General features: G+C 37.1%; 1 protein-coding gene across 3 annotated transcripts in view; it reads right to left on the bottom strand.

The window, feature by feature from the left end:
* LOC150098121 (uncharacterized) overlaps positions 1 to 19,447 on the bottom strand; it is a 120,600-nt gene that overhangs the window by 28,703 nt on the left and 72,450 nt on the right. For all 3 annotated transcript variants that reach the window (XM_090406178.1, XM_090406179.1, XM_090406180.1), the window contains exon 4: positions 16,465 to 16,530. In XM_090406178.1, the coding sequence (XP_090262304.1) occupies positions 16,465 to 16,530 (66 nt within the window). The remainder of the gene's footprint in view (positions 1 to 16,464; positions 16,531 to 19,447) is intronic.

The following is a 19,447-nucleotide window of genomic DNA, read 5'->3' as shown; positions in this document are numbered from 1 at the left end:
GAAGACCTTGCAGACTCGCATCCCCTATATACCACTTTTTGATATCTGTCAATCAGTCAGTCATCCTCTTATCAATGCTAATATTCTATAACCCAAACCCATGTTCTCCAATTTATGCAACAGTCTACCATAATGTATTCTGTCAAAAGCCTTAGCAAAATCCAAAAGTATCATGGTGTATCCATTTCCCTTGTCTAGTTCAATGGTAACATTCTTATAGAATGTGAGCAAGTTGCTAAAACATGACCTTCCCTTAGTAAATCGATGTTATTCATTGCAAAGTAGAGATTTCTGAATGTGAGCCTTAACAAATTTTTCCAAAATCTTCACCACCACCACCCCTGAGATACTAATTGGTCGATAGTTGGATACATTGGTCTTTGCACCACTCTTGTGCAATGGAATTACCATACATTCTTTTCATTCCTATGGAATCTTTCCTGTTATGAGACCCATATTAAACAGCCTAGTCAAAGGAATAGCCAGTTCAGCTGAACACTGATTTTAGCACACATGCTGATATCCTATCAGTCCCTATTGCTGAATGAATTCTTATTTAGATTGTGCAATATCTCTAATACCTCATCCTCATACACCTGCGTTTCTTCATCCAGTGAAGCGGTAGCGGTGAGCTCAATGTCACGTACACCAGGTTGATAGCTTTTAACAAAATGGGCACTCATTAGTTGAGCAACTACTTCTGTGTCTATAACCCTCACATATCTGCATTTAGAAGAGTTATTCTTTCATGTTAATTTTTTGTTTTACTTGCAGCATACTGATCAAATTCTTGTGAGTTATCTTTAGTATGCAGAACCAGTTTCTTTTCATACTGAGATTTTGCTGTCCGTATAATAGTTGTCACTATTCTAGTCTGTTGCTTATAACTTTCATAACGGACATCATTCTTATGCATATTTCCATATTTAATTTATCATCTTCATTAAAAATTGTGCCTAAATTGTGCATTTCTACCTATTTTCATTTTCTTTGTCTTTTTATTGCTGATTTTCATATCAACAACATTTCAGTTATAAATTGAATGTTATAAATGTACTGAATTTATTCAGAAGTATAACAACAACATCATCTGCATAAAGTAAAGAGCCCAGATTAACATCTCCTCCAATTTTGATATCAGGTTTAATATCACTTTCCTTCATTATGGGATCCATATAGATGATGAATAACAGTGGAGATAATGAGCACCAGAGGCGTAGTCAGGCTATGGCCAATATGGCCCCAGCCATAGGCACTAATTTTATATAGGCGCAAAAATTGAGATTTTTAAAGTTTTTTTTTTAGAACGGCGCAATTTTCTTTCCTGGCCATAGGCACCAAAATTGCTCACAACATCTCTGATGAGTAAGTACCCTTGTCCCACACCTGCTTTTAACTCAAACCATCTTTCTGTACTTCCTTCAATTCTAACTGCTGACTTACAGCTTAAATAGAGACTGTATTGCTTGATATAATGTCCCATTTACACCATATAACTGTATCGTTTTGAATTTTGAAGAGCTCTCCTCTTGGCACCTTGTCATATGCCTTTTCCAGAACAACAAAATTAAATATAAATCCTTGTTATATTTCCAAGATTTCTAAACTATTTGTCTTAAAGTGAAATCTGATCCTGCCAAGCTCTATTTGGCCTGAATCCAGCTTGTTCTTCATCAAGCTTTCCTTCCACAATTTTTCAGCCATTTCTCAAGTATACTTGCACAAATCTTTCCAGGAACACTCAGTAGAGAACTCATACCTCTGTAATTCTCACATTCAGTTTTATTTCCCTTTTTACAGATGGGTACCACAAGCAGTCTGCTCCAATCATCTGGAATTTAAATCTCTGACCTGGCCTTCTGAATTATGCAATGCAACCAAAGTAAATCTTTTATACCTCCATATTTGAGCATTTTTGGTCAGTTGCCTTTCCACATTTCAAATTTGTGATAACTTTTTCTATTTCAAGTATGGTATTTATTCCTGAATGCATTCCTGTTGGAAGTTTTCTACCACCATGCTGTAACTGAATGTTTCATTTATTTTTTTACTTTGAAAAATTTAGCAATTTTTCAAAGTAATTACTCCATACATCAAGAATATCTTTATTCTCAAATTTTCATGTCTCCTTTATTGCCTCTAATTCCTTTTACAGTACTCCATTTCTGAGCTTTTTCAATATCCTCCAGAATATTTTAGCACCTTCCTGATATTTATTTTCTGTGTTCTTACCAAAGTCTCACCATGACTTTTCTTTGGCTAATTTTACACAGTGCTTTGCTTTCTTGAGGAATTTTTAATATGCTTTGTTCTTTTCTTTCACTGTCTCTTTAACCTCCTGGGTACAGCATGGAGTTCTGATTTTTCTATCCTTACAGACAACCTCACCACATGTTCTCTGGCTGAATCAATCAATGTTTTCTTCAGGATTTACCACCGAATCTCCAAGGTTTCGTTGTTTTCAAATTGTTTCATTTTTTTCTTCAATGATGTTCGTATATTTGAGTCTACACTTCACCTCTGAAAGCTGCTCAGCCTTGATTTGTTTTAAAACTTTCTTACACACTCTTCTTTTCAATATGAAATTCAATTTTATCCTGCTCAATACTAAATAGTGATCATTTCCTATTTCAAATCCTCTGTATACTCTTGTGTCCTGAACCTATGGGAAAACATCACTATCAACTATAACATAGTCGATGAGACTTTTCTTATTTCTTGCATCTTCTCTCCATGTGAATTTGTGCACTTATGATGGAACATGGTGTTAGTAATAACTAATCCATGCCTGAACAGAAATCCAGCAGTCATTTATCACTATTATTAGCATTGCACTTTTTTCCAACTTTTCCCAAAACATTTCTATGTCTGGTAATCATTTCCTACTCTGGTATTTAGATCTCTAACAAGGACCAACTTTTTCTTTTTCAGAAGAGCCAGCTGCCTTCTCTAATGCCTCAGAAAAGTCTTCCCTTTCTTCCTTTGGTAGATCCTTCTGTGAGATCATAATACAAATAAGTCTTATTGCCCATTTCCCCATTCTGATATTTGCCCAAGTCATTCTACTTGATATTGCCTGCCATTTAAGATTATCCTCTTATTTAGTGTTGAATGCTATAGCTACTCCCTCTTTTCCTTGATTGCTATTGCCTGAATATAACATTTTGTATTTATTGCTTATTGCTTAGAAAGATCTCACCTGTTTTTGTCTTCTTTGTTTACACGAAGGAAGACTGCTTGGTTTTGAATCTAGTCGACTAGAAGAAATTTTTCTAAGCCTTTTTTCGACCAGTTCCCGAGTTAGTTGATCTCTGGCACAGGCAAGCAGGTTTTTCTCCTGTGAACTCAAGAAAATCGACCGTAGAACCCACATTATTTCAGACATTAAAAAATACGAGTGTTAGCGTTAGGGACCACTAGAAGACGACTTGTTGAGTCTTCTCTCTTCACTGTGTGCTGCTTAAATTGTGATAGCCTTGGGCCAGCTATCTCTGATTGGGTACCAGTGGAGATTGAACTGCCCACTCAGTCTCCAAAAGTTAGATAGGACTAAACGGTCTCGCGTACTCCCTATATAGGAATAAAAAGGTGTTGGTTGATTTTTTTTTTCATATCCTCCTATCTGCATAGATAGATATCCCATATCCATCATCCCAGCTATATTCTACTCCTAACTTACACTTCTTTAAAACTATAATTGCAGATATACAGACTGGTTTATAACAAGAAACTTCTCTCCTAGATGACAATCAAGGAAAAGAAGGTGTAGCCATAGTATTCAATACAAAATACGAGGCTAATCTTCTTGAATGGCAGTCAGTTTCAAGTAGAGTAATGTGGGCAAATATGAGAATGGAGAAACTGGACAATGAGACTTATTTGTGCCTATGGTCCCACAGAAGGTTCTACTAAGGTAGAAGTGGAGGAATTTTTTTGAGGTTTTAGAAAAAGCAACTGACACAATGAAAAAGGAAAAGTTGATCCTTGTTGGGGATCTAAATAGCAGAGTAGGAAATGATTGTGAGACATACAAAAATATTTTGGGAAAATTTGGAGAAAAGAGGAAAGCTAATAATAATGGCAAATATCTGTTGGATTTCTGCTCAGGACATGGACTGGTTATTACTAACACTATGTTCCAACATAAAAATGTGCACAAATTCACATGGAGAGAAGAGGCAAGGAATAAGAAAAGTCTCATTGACTATGTTATTGTTGATAGTGATGTTTTCTCCCTGGTGCAGGACACCAGAGTGTACAGAGAATTTGAAATTGGAAGTGATCACTATTTTCTATTTTGAAAATTTGAATATGAAATTGGAAGTGAAATTCAATTTTATCCTTGAGCAGGATAAAATTGAATTTCATATTGAAAAGAATTACATGTAAGAAAGTTTTAAAGCAAATGAAAGTTGAGCAGCTTTCAGATGTGAACTGTAGATTAAAATACACAAAGATTATTGAAAAAAAATGAAAGAAAACTGATTGATTCTACTAGAGAGGCATGTGGTGAAGTTGTCTGCAAGGATAAAAAATCAGAACTCCCTGGTGGACACAGGAAGTTAAAGAGGCAGTGAAGGAAAAGAAGAAAGCATATCAAAAGTTCCTGGCAAATAAGTCAGCTTGTGCTCTTAGAGAATATAGAGACAAATGCAAGAATGCCAAACACTGTGTAAAATTAGCTAAACAAAAGTCATGGGAGGACTTTGGCAAGAATATAGAAAATAAATATCAAGAAGGTGGCAAAATATTCTGGAGGTTGTGGAAGAAGCTTAGGAATGGAGGAAAGTGTGCTGTAAAAGGAGTTAGAGATGATAAAGGTGACATGAAAACGGGAGAAAAAGATATCCTTGAAGTATGGAATAATTACTTTGAAAAACTGCTAAATAAAACAAGCAGTGATGACAGCACAGTGGTAAAAAAACACTGACCAGGCATGCAGTCAGGAATACATATCCATACTTGAAGTAGAAAAAGCCATCAAAGGCTTGAAATGTGGAAAGGCAGCAGGAGTAGATGATATTCGACCAGAAATGCTGAAGTGTGGTGGTATAAGAATCTTACAGTGGCTGCACTGCATAGTTCAGAAAGCCTGGACAGAGGGACGAATTCTCGATGATTGGAGTAGAGCTCTCATAATACCCATATATAAAAAGGGAAATAAAACTGAATGTGAGAATTACAGAAGTATTTCCCTACTGAGTGTTCCTGGCAAGATCTATGCAAGTGTACTTGAGAAATGGTTGATAAGAATTGCGGAAGAAAAGCTTGGTGATGAACAAGCTGGAGTCAGGCGAAATAGAGGCTGTCAAGATCAGATCTTCACTTTACGACAAATAGTTGAGAAAGCATGGGAATATAACAGAGATCTGTATTTAAGTTTTGTCGATTTGGAAAAGGCATATGACAAGGTGCCAAGAGAGAACCTATTCAATATGCTACAGTTATATGGTGTCAGTGGAGCATTATATCAAGCAATACTTAGTCTTTATTTGAGTTGTAAGTCAGCAGTTAGAATTGAAGGAAGTACAAGAAGATGGTGTAATGATAAATCTGGTGTGAGACAAGGATGTACATTATCCCCTTTGTTATTCATTATCTATATGGATCACATTATGAAGAAAAGTGGTATTAAACATGATATCAAAATTGGAGATGTTAATGTCAGCTCTTTGCTTTATGCGGACGATGTTATACTTCTAAATAAATCCACTACAAGTTTGCAAGATTCTCTGACTATTGAATAACAGTTGTAATAGATATGGTATGAAGGTCAGCAATAAAAAGACAAAGACAATGAAAATAATCAGAATCATTGAAAATGTCAACTGTGTTGTGAATGGGGAGCCTGTGGAACAAGTAAAACATTTCAGCTACTTAGGCACGATTTTTACTGAAGATGGTAAATTAAATATAGAAATAGACAACAGAATCAGCAAAGCTGGTGTGGTGGGAAGCCAATTGAATAAATTCACATGGAATAAGAGAGAAATTAGCCGGAACACTAAATTAGCTGTATACAAGACAGTGTTCAAACTAGTTTTAACTTATGGATCTGAGAGGTGGTTTAGAAGTAAAACACTTGACCAAAGACTAGAGACCACGGATATGAGAATCCTGAGAAAGATTAGGGGCACGAACAGATGGCATCAATTGCAATATCATATTAAAAATGAGGATATTAGGAAAGAACTTGACATTGTCAACATCCAGGAATGCATTAGCAGAGCTGATCTCAGGTGGTATGGTCACTTAAACAGAATGGGCGAAGAAAGAGTAGCAAAACAAGTGTTCTCTGCCAGGTTGGCAGCAAAACGACCCAGACGAAGACCAAATATAGGTGGATTGATATGGTACAAAGTGCCTTAGACAATAGAAATATAAGATCTGATAATGTTGGAGTCTTGACAAGTAACAGACTGATTTGGAGGGAAATTGTAGATAAGAAGTTAGTAATGATGTAAATTTTTCATGTAGTACTGTCACATCCTGTACACCCCTTGAGGGTACATGGCAGGAATTTGATGATGATGATGATGAACTATGCAGATTTGTTGTTGTTGTCTTGTCCTTTGAAGAGTCTTAGATGTTTCCGTGCGCTCTTTGTACTGCTTTGGCTATGTCTGTGATTTTGTTTGTATAGAGCTGTTGTTCAGGATTAGGATCTATTTCTTGCAAGGCTGCTGTAATTGCTGGACAGGTAAAGATGTGAGTGGGTGTCAGTTCCGTATTGGGGCAGTTGTTGCAGTTTCTATATGTTCTCGTATCATCTGTATTGATCTTCATTCCTCTATAATGTCCTGTTCGTAGTCTTGCTATCGTAGTGGAGGTCCTTCTGTCAGCATTGATCTCGGGAATTTGATGTTGTATCACTGATTTCAATGGAATTAGTTTAGCTTTTGCTAGTGCATTGGCATCAGCAAGAGTTATCATATGAGTTTCTTGGTTGAGTTCTCTGGCCTCTTTTGCTAATTTATCAGCTGCTTCGTTGTGATCAATGCCTACATGAGCAGGAATCCATTGTAGAATGCAACTTTTACCTAAACACTTTAGATGATTTAAGAGTTTATGGATGTCTTGTGTGAGCTTGGTATTGCCATTTTTGATTGCCTCCATAGCTGATCTTGAGTCACTGTAAATTATAATTCCTTCAGATTGTTGAGATGATGATAGATTTAAGTAGGCTTCTAGTGCTTTAATTATTGCGTAGAGTTCGCTGGTAAAATTGGAAGCGATTCTCCCAGATCCAACTTTTATTGAAAGTTTTTCACCTTTCGGGAGTAGAAGGAGAACACCAGCGCCTCCATTAATCATATTGGTGTCTGATGATCCATCGGTATAACAAATAACCTGTTTGGAGGATGAAAGAAGGTTGATGGTATTTAGGCCTTTTTCTTTAAGCATTTCTTTTGGTTCTTTTTTTGTACAGAGTTTGGTAAGGTTTAGATTTATGAAGGTATTTGAAGGTAAAGGACTGGAAAATAGAGGTTCTTTGTTTATGTGGACATTTAGCTGATCAAGACCTATTTCTTTCCTGATAGTGTCATCATATTGTAAAGTCGATGATCTGTGAAGTCTGCAAATTTGGTTCCAATGTTCATAGGTTTTTAGGGAGACATGATCACTTTGGTAGCTTCTGATATTATTTATGAATTTTATGGTGGCAAATTTTCGTCTGTCCTCCAGCAGGTCAAGCCCACATTCCTGTTGGGCTCTGATGTTGTTAGTGGATGAGACTGCACCAATGATAATCTTGGATGCTTTTGCTTGTATTTTGTCTAGGTTTTTCTTTACCGATGAAGCCGAAGGTGACCAGATAGGTGCTGCATATTCCATTATTGGCCTTATTAGTGTAGTGTAAGTAGTTTTGAGGATTTTTGGCTTTGCACCCCAATTTGTTCCACAAAGCCTTTTCAGTATATTTAATTTTTTTAGAGCTCTGTTGGAAGTGTTAGAGATGTGTTGTGCAAAACGTAATTCCTGATCAAGCGTAATACCAAGGTATTTTGGATTTGTGACTTTTTCAATTAGCTTGTTATTGATCATGACTTTGGGATTGTAGGAATGTCTATTTTTCCTGTCTGTACTAAATGTACTTAGTTTTGTTTTGTCTGGGTTGATTTTAAGTTTGAGTTCGTTTGACCATTTTTCTAATCCTCTCATGGATTTGTTTAGAATTTCCTCTGATTCTTTGATTTTAGCACTAGTGTGCCAGATGGCTATATCATCTGCATAGCAAGTTACTTTTGTGTCTTCTGTAAGGTAGGGATGAATATTATTGACATATAGAAGGAATAGTAAGGGACTGAGTACTGAGCCCTGGGGAACACCAGCCCAGGTTCTCCGCTCTTTTGATATTGCTGTATTGATTCTGACTTTGATCTTTCTTCCTCTGATGAAATCAGCAATCCAGATTAAAGCGTTTCCTCTAATTCCAATATCATGTATTGTTTGTATTAATTTTTTGATCCAAACACGATCAAAAGCAGCAGTCATATCAAGGAATATGGCAGTTGTCTTTTTTGTTGGTTTTTCCTGAAATGAGTCTATTATTGTTTGGCAGAAATGGAATAATTGATCTGTTGTCGAATGACGAGTTCTATAAGCAGTTTGGTAGTAGTTGATTTTCTTATTTTTTGTCAACCAGTGCATAAGCCTGGAGTGTATGATTCTTTCAGTAATTTTACAAAGTATGCTAGTTAATGCGATAGGTCTGTAACTTTGACATTCTGCAGCATTTTTGTCAGGTTTCAGGATGGGTACAATAACTGATTTTTTCCATTCTTTTGGAAGTTTGCCCGTTCGCCAAGAGGTATTGAGAATGTCCAGAAGTTGTTCTTTGGCATTTTTGCCAAGGTGTTTGACCATATGACCAAAGATAAGATCATTACCAGGGGATTTATTAGGTGCAGTTTTCTCGATTGATGAATTTAGTTCACTTAGTGTAAATTCTTCGGAGAAGATGTCATTAGTTTGGTATGTTCTTGCTTGTTTTAGCATTTGACTTGTGAGTTTATTGAGGGGCTTGTCCTCTCTGTTATACTGAAGTTTGGAGTTGTTTGAATAGGTTTTTGCCAGTGTGTTTGCAATTTCTTGATCTGTAATAGCTTGTTTGCCAGCATTTATGATGAAGTTTGTTTTCTGTTGGTTCTCTTTTTTGATATTGTCTAGGATTCTAATAATATTCCAGTGTTGGCTGTCTTTTCTTGGATCCAGGTTACTGCAAAGTTCCGCCCATTTCTCTTGTTTTAGTCCTAGATCCATGCTTGTGGAGTGGCACTATTTTGCCATTATATTGTTTATAATTTTATACTATATGATGAAATCTGCATGTGTGTCTAAATAAAGACTAGAGCTAGGTCACATTCCTAATTGGTTTATAATCTATGTCCCACAAATTTATTTTTTACCCTTTCAGTTTTATTAGTGTGTTTTATTGTGGTTATTTTGAAATAATTACAGCAAAAGCTATGAGAGTGTATTATGGCTCTAAACTGTGTGCTCTGATCATTTTGTCCATTTTGTGGGCTGAAAAAAAAAAAACCACAGTCTCTCTCTCTCTCTCTCTCTCTCTCTCTCTCTCTCTCTCTCTCTCTCTCTCTCTCTCTATATATATATATATATATATATATATATATATCCTGTCCTGGTTTTCCCTTTCAGTCGTTTTCCAACTGTAGGTGACTGTAGATATTGCCCACATATATATATATCCTGTCCTGGTTTTCCCTTTCAGTCGTTTTCCAACTGTAGGTGACTGTAGATATTGCCCACAAAGTATTTTTGGTGAGATTTTTACTGGAATAGGCCTTAGTTCAATTCTAGTCATGATGGGAGGAATCTTTATCTGGACGAATTTCAATCGAAGATGAGTTAGCCGATCTCATACGGAGGTAGCAGGGTTTTTTCTCCCGGAAACTTGGGTTTTTCATCCCGCATACAGACAAATCGGCCCTTCAGAACACATGCAATTTACAGGCATAGAATACCAGTTGTGGAGGTGGGTGATAAATGGCATTGACGGAGGATACTTCGCCATCCCCCCCCCTCCCATTTTATCTGGGCTTGGGACCGGCATATGGCTGGGACGTATTCATGACTAATACACGTGTGTTCGCGGGGCCAATTTGCATGTTCTGGGAGATGAAAAACCCAAGTTTCTGGGTGAAAAATCCATACCTCCGTATGAGACCGGCGAACTCACTTTTCGCCAAAGAGACCAGATAAGTGTTCGCTACGTCACTGACGGGAATCAAATCCAGGTCTTTCCGACCCATATATATATGTAAACCCAGCATAGTGCTCAAATTGACCATTGATTAACCTTGGAAATCTTCAGTGAAATCATCACTTATTATTGATTTGTGGCTGAGATAAATAAACCAAACCATTATGGCCACAAGTACTGAATTTTCCAGCAGTAGAATGCTTTGTAATCCAAAAAATGTGACAATAAATACAGAATTCATTATAAGGACTTCATTACAGAAAATAATACTATCCTCATTAATCATTTTAACTCTTTAAGAAGAGGTATTACACTGCTGCTTTTTTTTTTTTAATTATAATCTCCCATGAAAGGTTGATAACCCCCTCTCATTGGTGGGATTGTATATTATAATATTTCATCTATAACTGATGTTAGATGAACTTGGGATTAAATAAATTACATATGTGCAAATTATGAATTTTAGAGGAAGCTTTTTTTTTTTTTTTTTTTTTTTTTTTTTTTTTGCATGGGGAAACATACATTTTAAAATCTGTGGTTGAATGATCATAGATATGGATCACAATTTTAATTACAGAAAAGTTTTTTAATCAATTTTTTATCATAAATTTCAAAGAGAACTTTACTTTTTCTGATATATGGGTAATTTCCCTAATTTGAAAACAGCTTACAGAATTATTGATTGATTCATCTCATCCATCCCTTTAGGATGGGTAGAATCCCCTAATGAGAGGTTAATGGCGAAATTAATGTGGTCAATTCGTCACTCCTTGCTGCATCCCCTAAGGGTGGTGTTCATGACTATAATCCGTGTGTGTTCACGGGACCGGTAGGCCTGCTTGTGGGATGAAAAACTCCAGATAAACTGGAAAAAACATGCTGTCCATGCCCAAGACTAGCTAACTTGGCTGTGGCTGAGGAAGATCCTTAAGCTCCTCACGTCGTCGACGGGAATCAAGCCTTGGACACTCCATCCCCCAGGCATATAGTTGCGAACTGCAAAGACACTAGGCTAACCATGCGGACTTACAGAATTATGTATATAGTTAATACAGTTGCCTTGATAATATTTCCTGACTACATTGCAAAGAGTTATATTATTATTATTATTATTATTATTACGCCAAGACCTCATGGAGTCAAAGACTCATCTGGGAGGTCCTTTTATCACACATGCACAGCTCGTCATACTGTGTCTTAAACACATTCAAACTCCTTGCAGACACCACACTCTCAGGCAAAGCATTCCAATCATTCACAACTCTGCACAAAAAAACCTGCCTCTCAGTACCCTACTCACACCCTCCTTATATAGTTTCCAGGGATGACCTGGTTCTCCCCTGATCTCCTGCTATTCTCTGTAGAACCTTTCCAGCATTGATCCTATAACAACCCCTTACTAACTTGCAGGTCTCTATCATATCTCCCCTCTTCCTCCTGTCCACCAGACTGCAAATTACATCTTCTCAATCTTTCCTCATACTTGACATTCCAGAGGTCAGAAACTACCTTAGTCATTCTCCTTTGGATCCTTTCCAACATCTCTTCATCCTCCTGAAAACCCGGTGACCAAATCTGGGCACAATAGTCCATGTGTGGCCTAATCAAAGCCTTATACAACAGAACAAGAATCTCCCTACTTCTACACGTCAGTGTCCTCTGCATCATTCCCAGAAGCCTTTGTGTTGTCTTCATAATTTTGGCGATGTGTTCCCCTAAATTTTAGATCCTCATCCACTATCACCCCCAGATCTCTTATTTCCTCTACCTCTAACAATATATTCTCACCAAGCATAAATTCTGTATTCCATGTTTGTTTTCCAAATTTTAAAACCTTACATTTTGCAACATTGAACTCACATCTCCATTTTCGTGCCCAATCACTCAATCTATTCAAGTCTTCCTGCAAAGCCACAACTTCTTCACTACTCTTCATGGTTCGTCCCAACTTTGCATCATCTGCAAACAACTGAATATCTCCATCCAAATCTTCACCTATATCATTAATATACAAGTTAAACAGTAATGGCCCTAAAACAGACCCCAGAGGCACTCCACTAGTGACGTTCCTTTTCTTGGATATCGCTCCACCATACACAACTTGTTGATACCTATCAGATAACCAGTCTCCAATCCAATGCACTAATCTAATTTCCAACCCCATCTGTTCTAGTTTGACTGTCAACTTATCATGAGGTACGTTATCAAAAGCCTTTGCAAAATCCAAGTACATTACTGTGTATCCTTTTCCTCTGTCCAAGTAAGCAGTCACTTTATTGTAATAAGTAGATTACTAAAACATGATCTCCCTTTAGCAAATCCATGCTGTCCATCAAAGATAATACCATTGTTGTCAACCCAACTCTGGATCCTAGTTCTCACAAGCTTCTCCAACAGCTTAACCACAACACCTGACACAGAGTTAGGCCTATAGTCTGATGCTTGAGTTCGATCGCCTCCTTTATGAAGTGGCACAATCTTGCCCTCCTTCCACTCGTTAGAAACTTGACCGAGTGCAAGATTCATATTAAAAAGAATATGTCAAGGCAGGTGTCAACTCCCATGCACATTCCTTCAGAATACGTGGTGATATATTATCAAGTCCCACAGCCTTATTAACATCTAATTTACTCAACTCCCCATACACCTCTTGCTCACCTACTGTCAGTCTCTGCTCCCCATCATCAACTGCTCTCAATCCCTCCATGAAGTCACATTCACAAGATTGAAAGATCTTTATGAACTGCTCATTAAGTATCTCCACCACACATTCTGCATCAGCTGTCTTTATACCATTTTCTCCATCAATGTCATCCTTCCATAATCATTCTTTATTTTGCTGGAGGGCAAGATTGTGCCACTTCATTAAGGAAGTGATCGAACTCAAGCATCAAACTATAGGTGTTGGAGTTAAATTGTTGGAGAAGCTTGTGAGAACTAGGATCCAGAGTTGGGTTGACAACAATGGTATTATCTTTGATAGACAGCATGGATTTGCTAAAGGGAGGTCATGTTTTAGTAATCTACTTACTTATTACAATAAAGTGACTGCTTCCTTGGACAGAAGAGGAGGATACACAGTAATATACTTGGATTTCACAAAGGCTTTTGATAGAGTACCTCATGATAAGTTGACAGTCAAACTAGAGCAAATGGAGTTGGATATTAGATTAGTGCATTGGATTGGAGACTGGCTATCTGATAGGTATTAACTGGTTGTTTATGGGGGTGCGATATCCAGGAAAAGGAAAGTCACTAGTGGAGTGCCTCAGGGATCTGTTTTAGGGCCATTACTGTTTAACTTGTATATTAATGATATTGGCGAAGATGTGGATGGAGATATTCAGTTGTTTGCAGAAGATGCAAAGTTGGGACGAACCATAAAGAGTAGTGAAGATGTTGTGGCCTTGCAAAAAGACTTGAATAAATTGAGTGATTGGGCACGGAAATGGAGATGTGAGTTCAATGTTGCAAAATGTAAGGTTTTAAAATTTGGAAAACAAAGATGGGATGCAATGCAGAATTTATGCTTGGTGAGAATATATTGTTGGAGGTAGAGGAAATAAGAGATCTCGATGTGATAGTGGATAAGGATCTAAAATTTAGGGGACACATTGCCAAAATTGTGAAGACAACACAAAAACTTTTTGGAATGATGCGGAGGACACTTATGACGTGTAGAAGTAGGGAGATTCTTGTTCCGTTTTAAAGGGTGTCTCAAAATTCACGCAAGATTTAAATTTGGCGCCATTTGTGTGGTAAAGTGTTGCCAATGAGAAAAAAAAGACAGCGTGACAGCTGACAGTTCAGGGTTATTAAAAATGGAGCACTACACGAAAGAACAACGTATTTTCATTGTTGAGCAATATTTTAAAAATAATGAAGGTTTGGCAGCTAGATTCGCAATTTTCGTACAAAATATGGTCGGAATAGTGATTTAACTTCATCAACTGTGAAAAGATTAATTAAAAAATTCAAGGAAACTGGATCAATTAGTGATCTCATATGCTCTGGCCGTCCTTCAACAAGTCGTTCAACAGAAAACATCGATGCAGTTCATGAGACTGTTGCTGAGAGTCCAGGAACATCAATTTGGCACCGTGGTCTTGAATTGGGCATTTCGAGAAGCTCTCTACAGCATATTCTCACAAAAGAGTTGCATTTTTATGCTTACAAAGTTCAATTGACTCAAGAACTGAAGCCTACTGACCACACACAGCGAAGAGAGTTCGTTGAATGGATTATGGAACAACAACAAGTGGATGCTTATTTTTCGAACAAAATCATCTTCAGTGATGAGGCTCATTTTCATCTTGATGACTTCGTTAATCGACAAAATTGTCGCATTTGGGGTTCAGAAAAATCTATGAGTGATTGTCGAGAAACAAATGCATCCATAACGTGTCACTGTTTGGTGCGGATTTTGGGCTGGAGGCATCATCAGTCCATTCTTCTTCGAAAATGCGGTTGGTAAGGCAATAACAGTTAATGGTGCTCGCTATCGCGACATGATAATCCAGTTTTTTGTGCCTAAATTGCAAGATATGGATGTGGACGACGTGGTTTCAACAAGACGGTACCACATGCCATACAGCCTGAGAAACAATTCAATTACTGCATGAGTGATTTCCTGGTCGTGTAATTTTCTGTTTTGGTGATCAGAATTGGCCACCCAGATCATGTGACTGAATGGCGTTGGACTTTTTTCTCTGGGGTTTTTTGAAGTCTAAGGTTTATGCCAACAAGCCCACCACCACCCACGCCTTGAAGGAGGAAATTGAGCGCTGTATCAACGAAATTCAGCCACATTTATGCAAAACGGTCATGGAAATTTTTGACAAAAGAGTGCTTATGTGCCAGCAAAGCCATGGAAGCCATTTACCCAATATGCTATTCCATGCATAACCCTATACTGTATACTTTATGAATCAATAAGAAATTACAATTTTTAATTAAAAACCTGTGTTTTCTATCAAAATTACTTCTTGCGTGAATTTTGGGACACCTTGGCCTAATTTTGGCCTAATCAAAGCCTTGTATAAGGCTTTGATTAGGCCACACATGGGCCATTGTGCCCAGATTTGGTCACCGGATTTTCAGAAGGATGAAGAGATATTGGAAAGGGTCCAAAGGAGACTGACTAAGATAGTTTCTGACCTCTGGAATGTTGAGTATGAGGAAAGATTGAGAAGATGTAATTTGCAGAGTCTGGTGGAGAGGAGGAAGAGGGGAGATATGATAGAGACCTACAAGTTGGTAAGGGGTTGTTATAGGATCAGTGCTGGAGAAGTTCTACAGAGAATAGTGGGAGATCAGGTGAGAACCAGAGGTCATCCCTAGAAACTGTATAAAAAGGGTGTGAGAGGCAGTTTTTTTTGTGTAGAGTTGTGAATGATTGGAATGCCTTGCCTGAGAGTGTGGTGTCTGCAAGCAGTTTCAGTGTGTTTAAGACAGGGTATGATGAGATGTGTGTGTGATAAAAGGACCTCCCAGATGAGTGTTTGACTCCATGAGGTCTTGGGGTAATAATAATAATAATAATAATATCGAAAGAATGCCTTAGGATTCTTTTTGGCTTCATTAGCTAACTGCTGTTCATACCTCTCTTTAGCTACCCTCACCAACCAAGTCACTCTCCTTGCTTGGTCTTTGTAGACCTCATGGAATTAGTTATTTCCACTTCTCTTATGCTGCCTCCACAATGCCCTTTTTCTCTGTATCGCATGCTTAATCTCTTTATTCATCCATCTCACACCTACCTTATTTAACCTTCTTACCCTTGGAATACATTTAGACATTGCATCTACTAGACAGTTTTTGAAAATCCCCCAAGCTGCATTGATCTCTCTTCCAGCTAACTCCTCATTCCATGCTACACCCACAAGCTGTCTCCTGAGCTCTTCATAATCCCCCCCCCCCCTTGTAGTTCCACATATACCCTTTTCTCACAGAGGTCCTTGCATTGCTATATTATACTATTATATACTGTTATATTATATTATAAGAATAGAAGCTTATGCAGGTACAGAATAAAGAATGAGTCAATGTAGCCAAGCCTTGATTTATAATTCAGTTAGGATTCCAGCAATAGGAACGCATTAAACTGAACGCAACAAGAAACTACACGAGAAGTCAATTTCCAGTTACAGATAATGGAAAGAAAATAATGGATCAATGAAATTGGAAAAGACCAGACTACAGGTTTTACAAAATTTCCATCAAATTATTATACTTACAATTCTAGCATTGTTATATGTCTCATCTCCATAAACATTTCTGACACAGTTTCTAGCTCGATTGATCTAGAGAAAAAAACAGGAAAAACTTTGGTTACAATTTACACAAACCAAAAATATGTTGATAAACTGTAATTCCACATGATAAAAAGATCCCCATTTTATACAATATTCTATGCTCTTGCAATGCGTATCAAGATATGCCATGATAATGCTCCAAATAAACATTAATTCTACAAATTTAAGAATTAACTGAAATTTAGGGTGATGGGGAATGTAAAGCTTACAGACTTAATTCTGAATTGTAGTCACTAAGGATAACGTTTTGTGGCAATGTGTATTGACAATAAGTAGCAGAAATCCACTTAACCACACTGTTTGTCTGCTAGATGAGTACCTTTTTTTATTTTTTAATTGCTATCTCTCATTACTGTTTACATCATATTTGTTGAAAGTTTTTTCACTTGGTTATACTATAAATTAAAGATGCCAAGAAATTATATTCTGGGTTTCATCCTTTTTCCAAGTGTAAGCAAACAAAGTTTGAACATGAAGTAACTTTGTGACCGGGCTACTTTTATATAGATGCTAATGACTTCACTTCAATTGCCTTAGTATCCCATAATGCAATGCAATGCAATGCACATATCCTTAAAGACATGTATAATTCTATGCATTATGGGTCTTCCACTGATGAGACCTCTATAAAGGTTGCAACCAGTCTGGGTAGTGGCCCTTCACGTAATGCATACGAGGGTGGTCTGAAAAGTTCTCAGCCTCGACCATAGGTGGCAACACTATTGGCAAGATTGTTTTTTCTAAGTTGGTATAACTGTCATATGCATCCATGTGAAATTGCAAGTCATTCTATGAAGTAGATATTTTTTATACAACTGTCTGAAGCAAAAGTGTTGTCTGTATCCCTTGAAATGAATAAAATTGAGTATCGTGTGGTTATAAAATTCTTTTTAAAAAAAGGTTTAATGTCAAAAGAAATTTATTCAAAGTTCATAAGAGTTTATGGGCACTCTTCTCCTTAGTTTTCAACAATTAAGAAATGGGCTGCCAAGTTTAAACGTGGCCATGCCAGCCTAGAAGATGATCCACTTGAAGGACTTCCAAAAAGTGTAACAACACCAGAAATCATTGATGAAGTGCACGATATATTATTGGATAACTGGTGAGTCAAAGTGCGTGAAATTGCTGAGACTATACGCATTTCAAAAGAATATGTAGAACTATTTTGCACAAAGAATTGCAAATGAAAAAGCTGTGAGCAAGCGTGGGTGCCACGCTTGCTTACAGCATTTTAACAAAAAATAAAACTGATTTTGTGTGTTGATTTATTACTATGGATGAGACTTGGATTCACCATTACAAACCAGAATTCAAACAGCAGTCAAAACAGTGGACAGAAGTCAGTTTTTCAGCGCCAAAGAAGACAAAGTTGGTTCCATCAGCAGGAAAGGTCATGCATCGGTGTTTTGGGATGCTGAAGGCATTTTGTTTATTAATTATCTTGAAAAGAGTAAAACAATAACCGGGGAATATTATTCCAATCTTTTAACCAGACTAGACGAAAAAAATTGTGAGAAAATACCTGGTTTGCAGAAGAAAAAAATCATCTTTCATCAGGACAATGCACCTGCCCACAAAGGTGTTTTGGCAATGGGAAAAATTACAGGATCTGCGCTATGAATTGTTGGAACATCCACCCTATTCCCCAGATTTGGCTCCCTCTGACTTTTATCTCTTCCCAAAACTAAAACTCTTCCTCACTGTTCAGCGTTTTTCTTTGAATCAAGAGGTGATTGCAGTTGTAGAGGAGTATTTTGCAGATCTTCCACTACAGGGATGGGATAATGGCACTGGAGCATCGCTAGAATAAATGTATTAGTCTTAAGGGAGATTATGTTGAAAAATAAAAATAATTTTGAAATTATAAATTCGTTTTTCATTGTTAGGCTGAGAACTTTTCATACCACGTTGTACAAGTTAAATAACAACCCCAACACTCCTGTACACTTTCTTCTTTCAGGTACTATACTGCCATGCACAACTTGCTGATATATATCTGACAACCAGTGGTTAAATTCAGCTTGGGCTCTCTGGGGCTGTTCCCAGAACTTTTTAATTCACTGGACCCAGATCATTTTTCTGTTTTGTGACTTTTCTCCCTTTATGGTAATAAGCCTAAAGCGAAACAGACAGCAATGGCAGATTATTTAGACGTGCATATGACTGGTGCGGTATTAACAAAAGATCGTGCGACCAAAAGATAAAAGCATACCCAACAATGAGTTGAAATGCTGACAACCCAATTCCATATGTGAAACTGCCATAACAACATTCACTATATTCATAAAATTCAAAAAATTCATAAACATGTTAAACTAAGAAATATATATATATATTTCTTTGTTTAACATGTTTATGAATTTTAACACGTTCGGTGGAATTTTATTGCTGCTTTGGGGCAGGCAAACTCGCGCATCTAATTAATAACAATAGTTTTTAGTTAGATATTGTGTTTGCCGGTGCAACATATGGTTTTGCTTGAGTCTATACAGCATAGTTTCTGTATGAGGGGGACATGTGATTCATTAATTAGTGTCATTTTTATCCTAGTTGTCTATAACTGCACTATTTATTGAGAAATATATTACACAGACTGCTCATACTTTATTCACAGACATAATAAAAGTACTTGTTTTTCTTGCCTCTGCAGTACAGTATAGTGGCTGTTGGGGAGTACACGTTGTTTATTGCTGCAAGCGAGTTACTATCACCTGACGTGAACGTATTTAAGCTTTTTTTTGTGTGCAAGGTATGTGAAACTTTTTAATTTCTTTTTTCGAAAAGTAAAATCAGGGCTGCGAGTTATATGCGTGAGTGAGTTATATTTAAATGAGTATGGTATTTTAACTATGGATAAGTATACATTGGTACCTTCTTTAAACAGAAAAGTAGCTCGGATGACAGT

Source organism: Typopeltis vanoorti, chromosome 16, assembly GCF_054136105.1.
Source record: "Typopeltis vanoorti isolate ZY-2024b chromosome 16, IOZ_Tvanoo_1.0, whole genome shotgun sequence".
NCBI classification, from domain to species: Eukaryota; Metazoa; Arthropoda; class Arachnida; order Uropygi; family Thelyphonidae; genus Typopeltis; species Typopeltis vanoorti.
The sequence above is the reverse complement of the archived record's forward strand: the minus strand, read 5'-3'. Positions and strand labels throughout refer to the sequence as shown.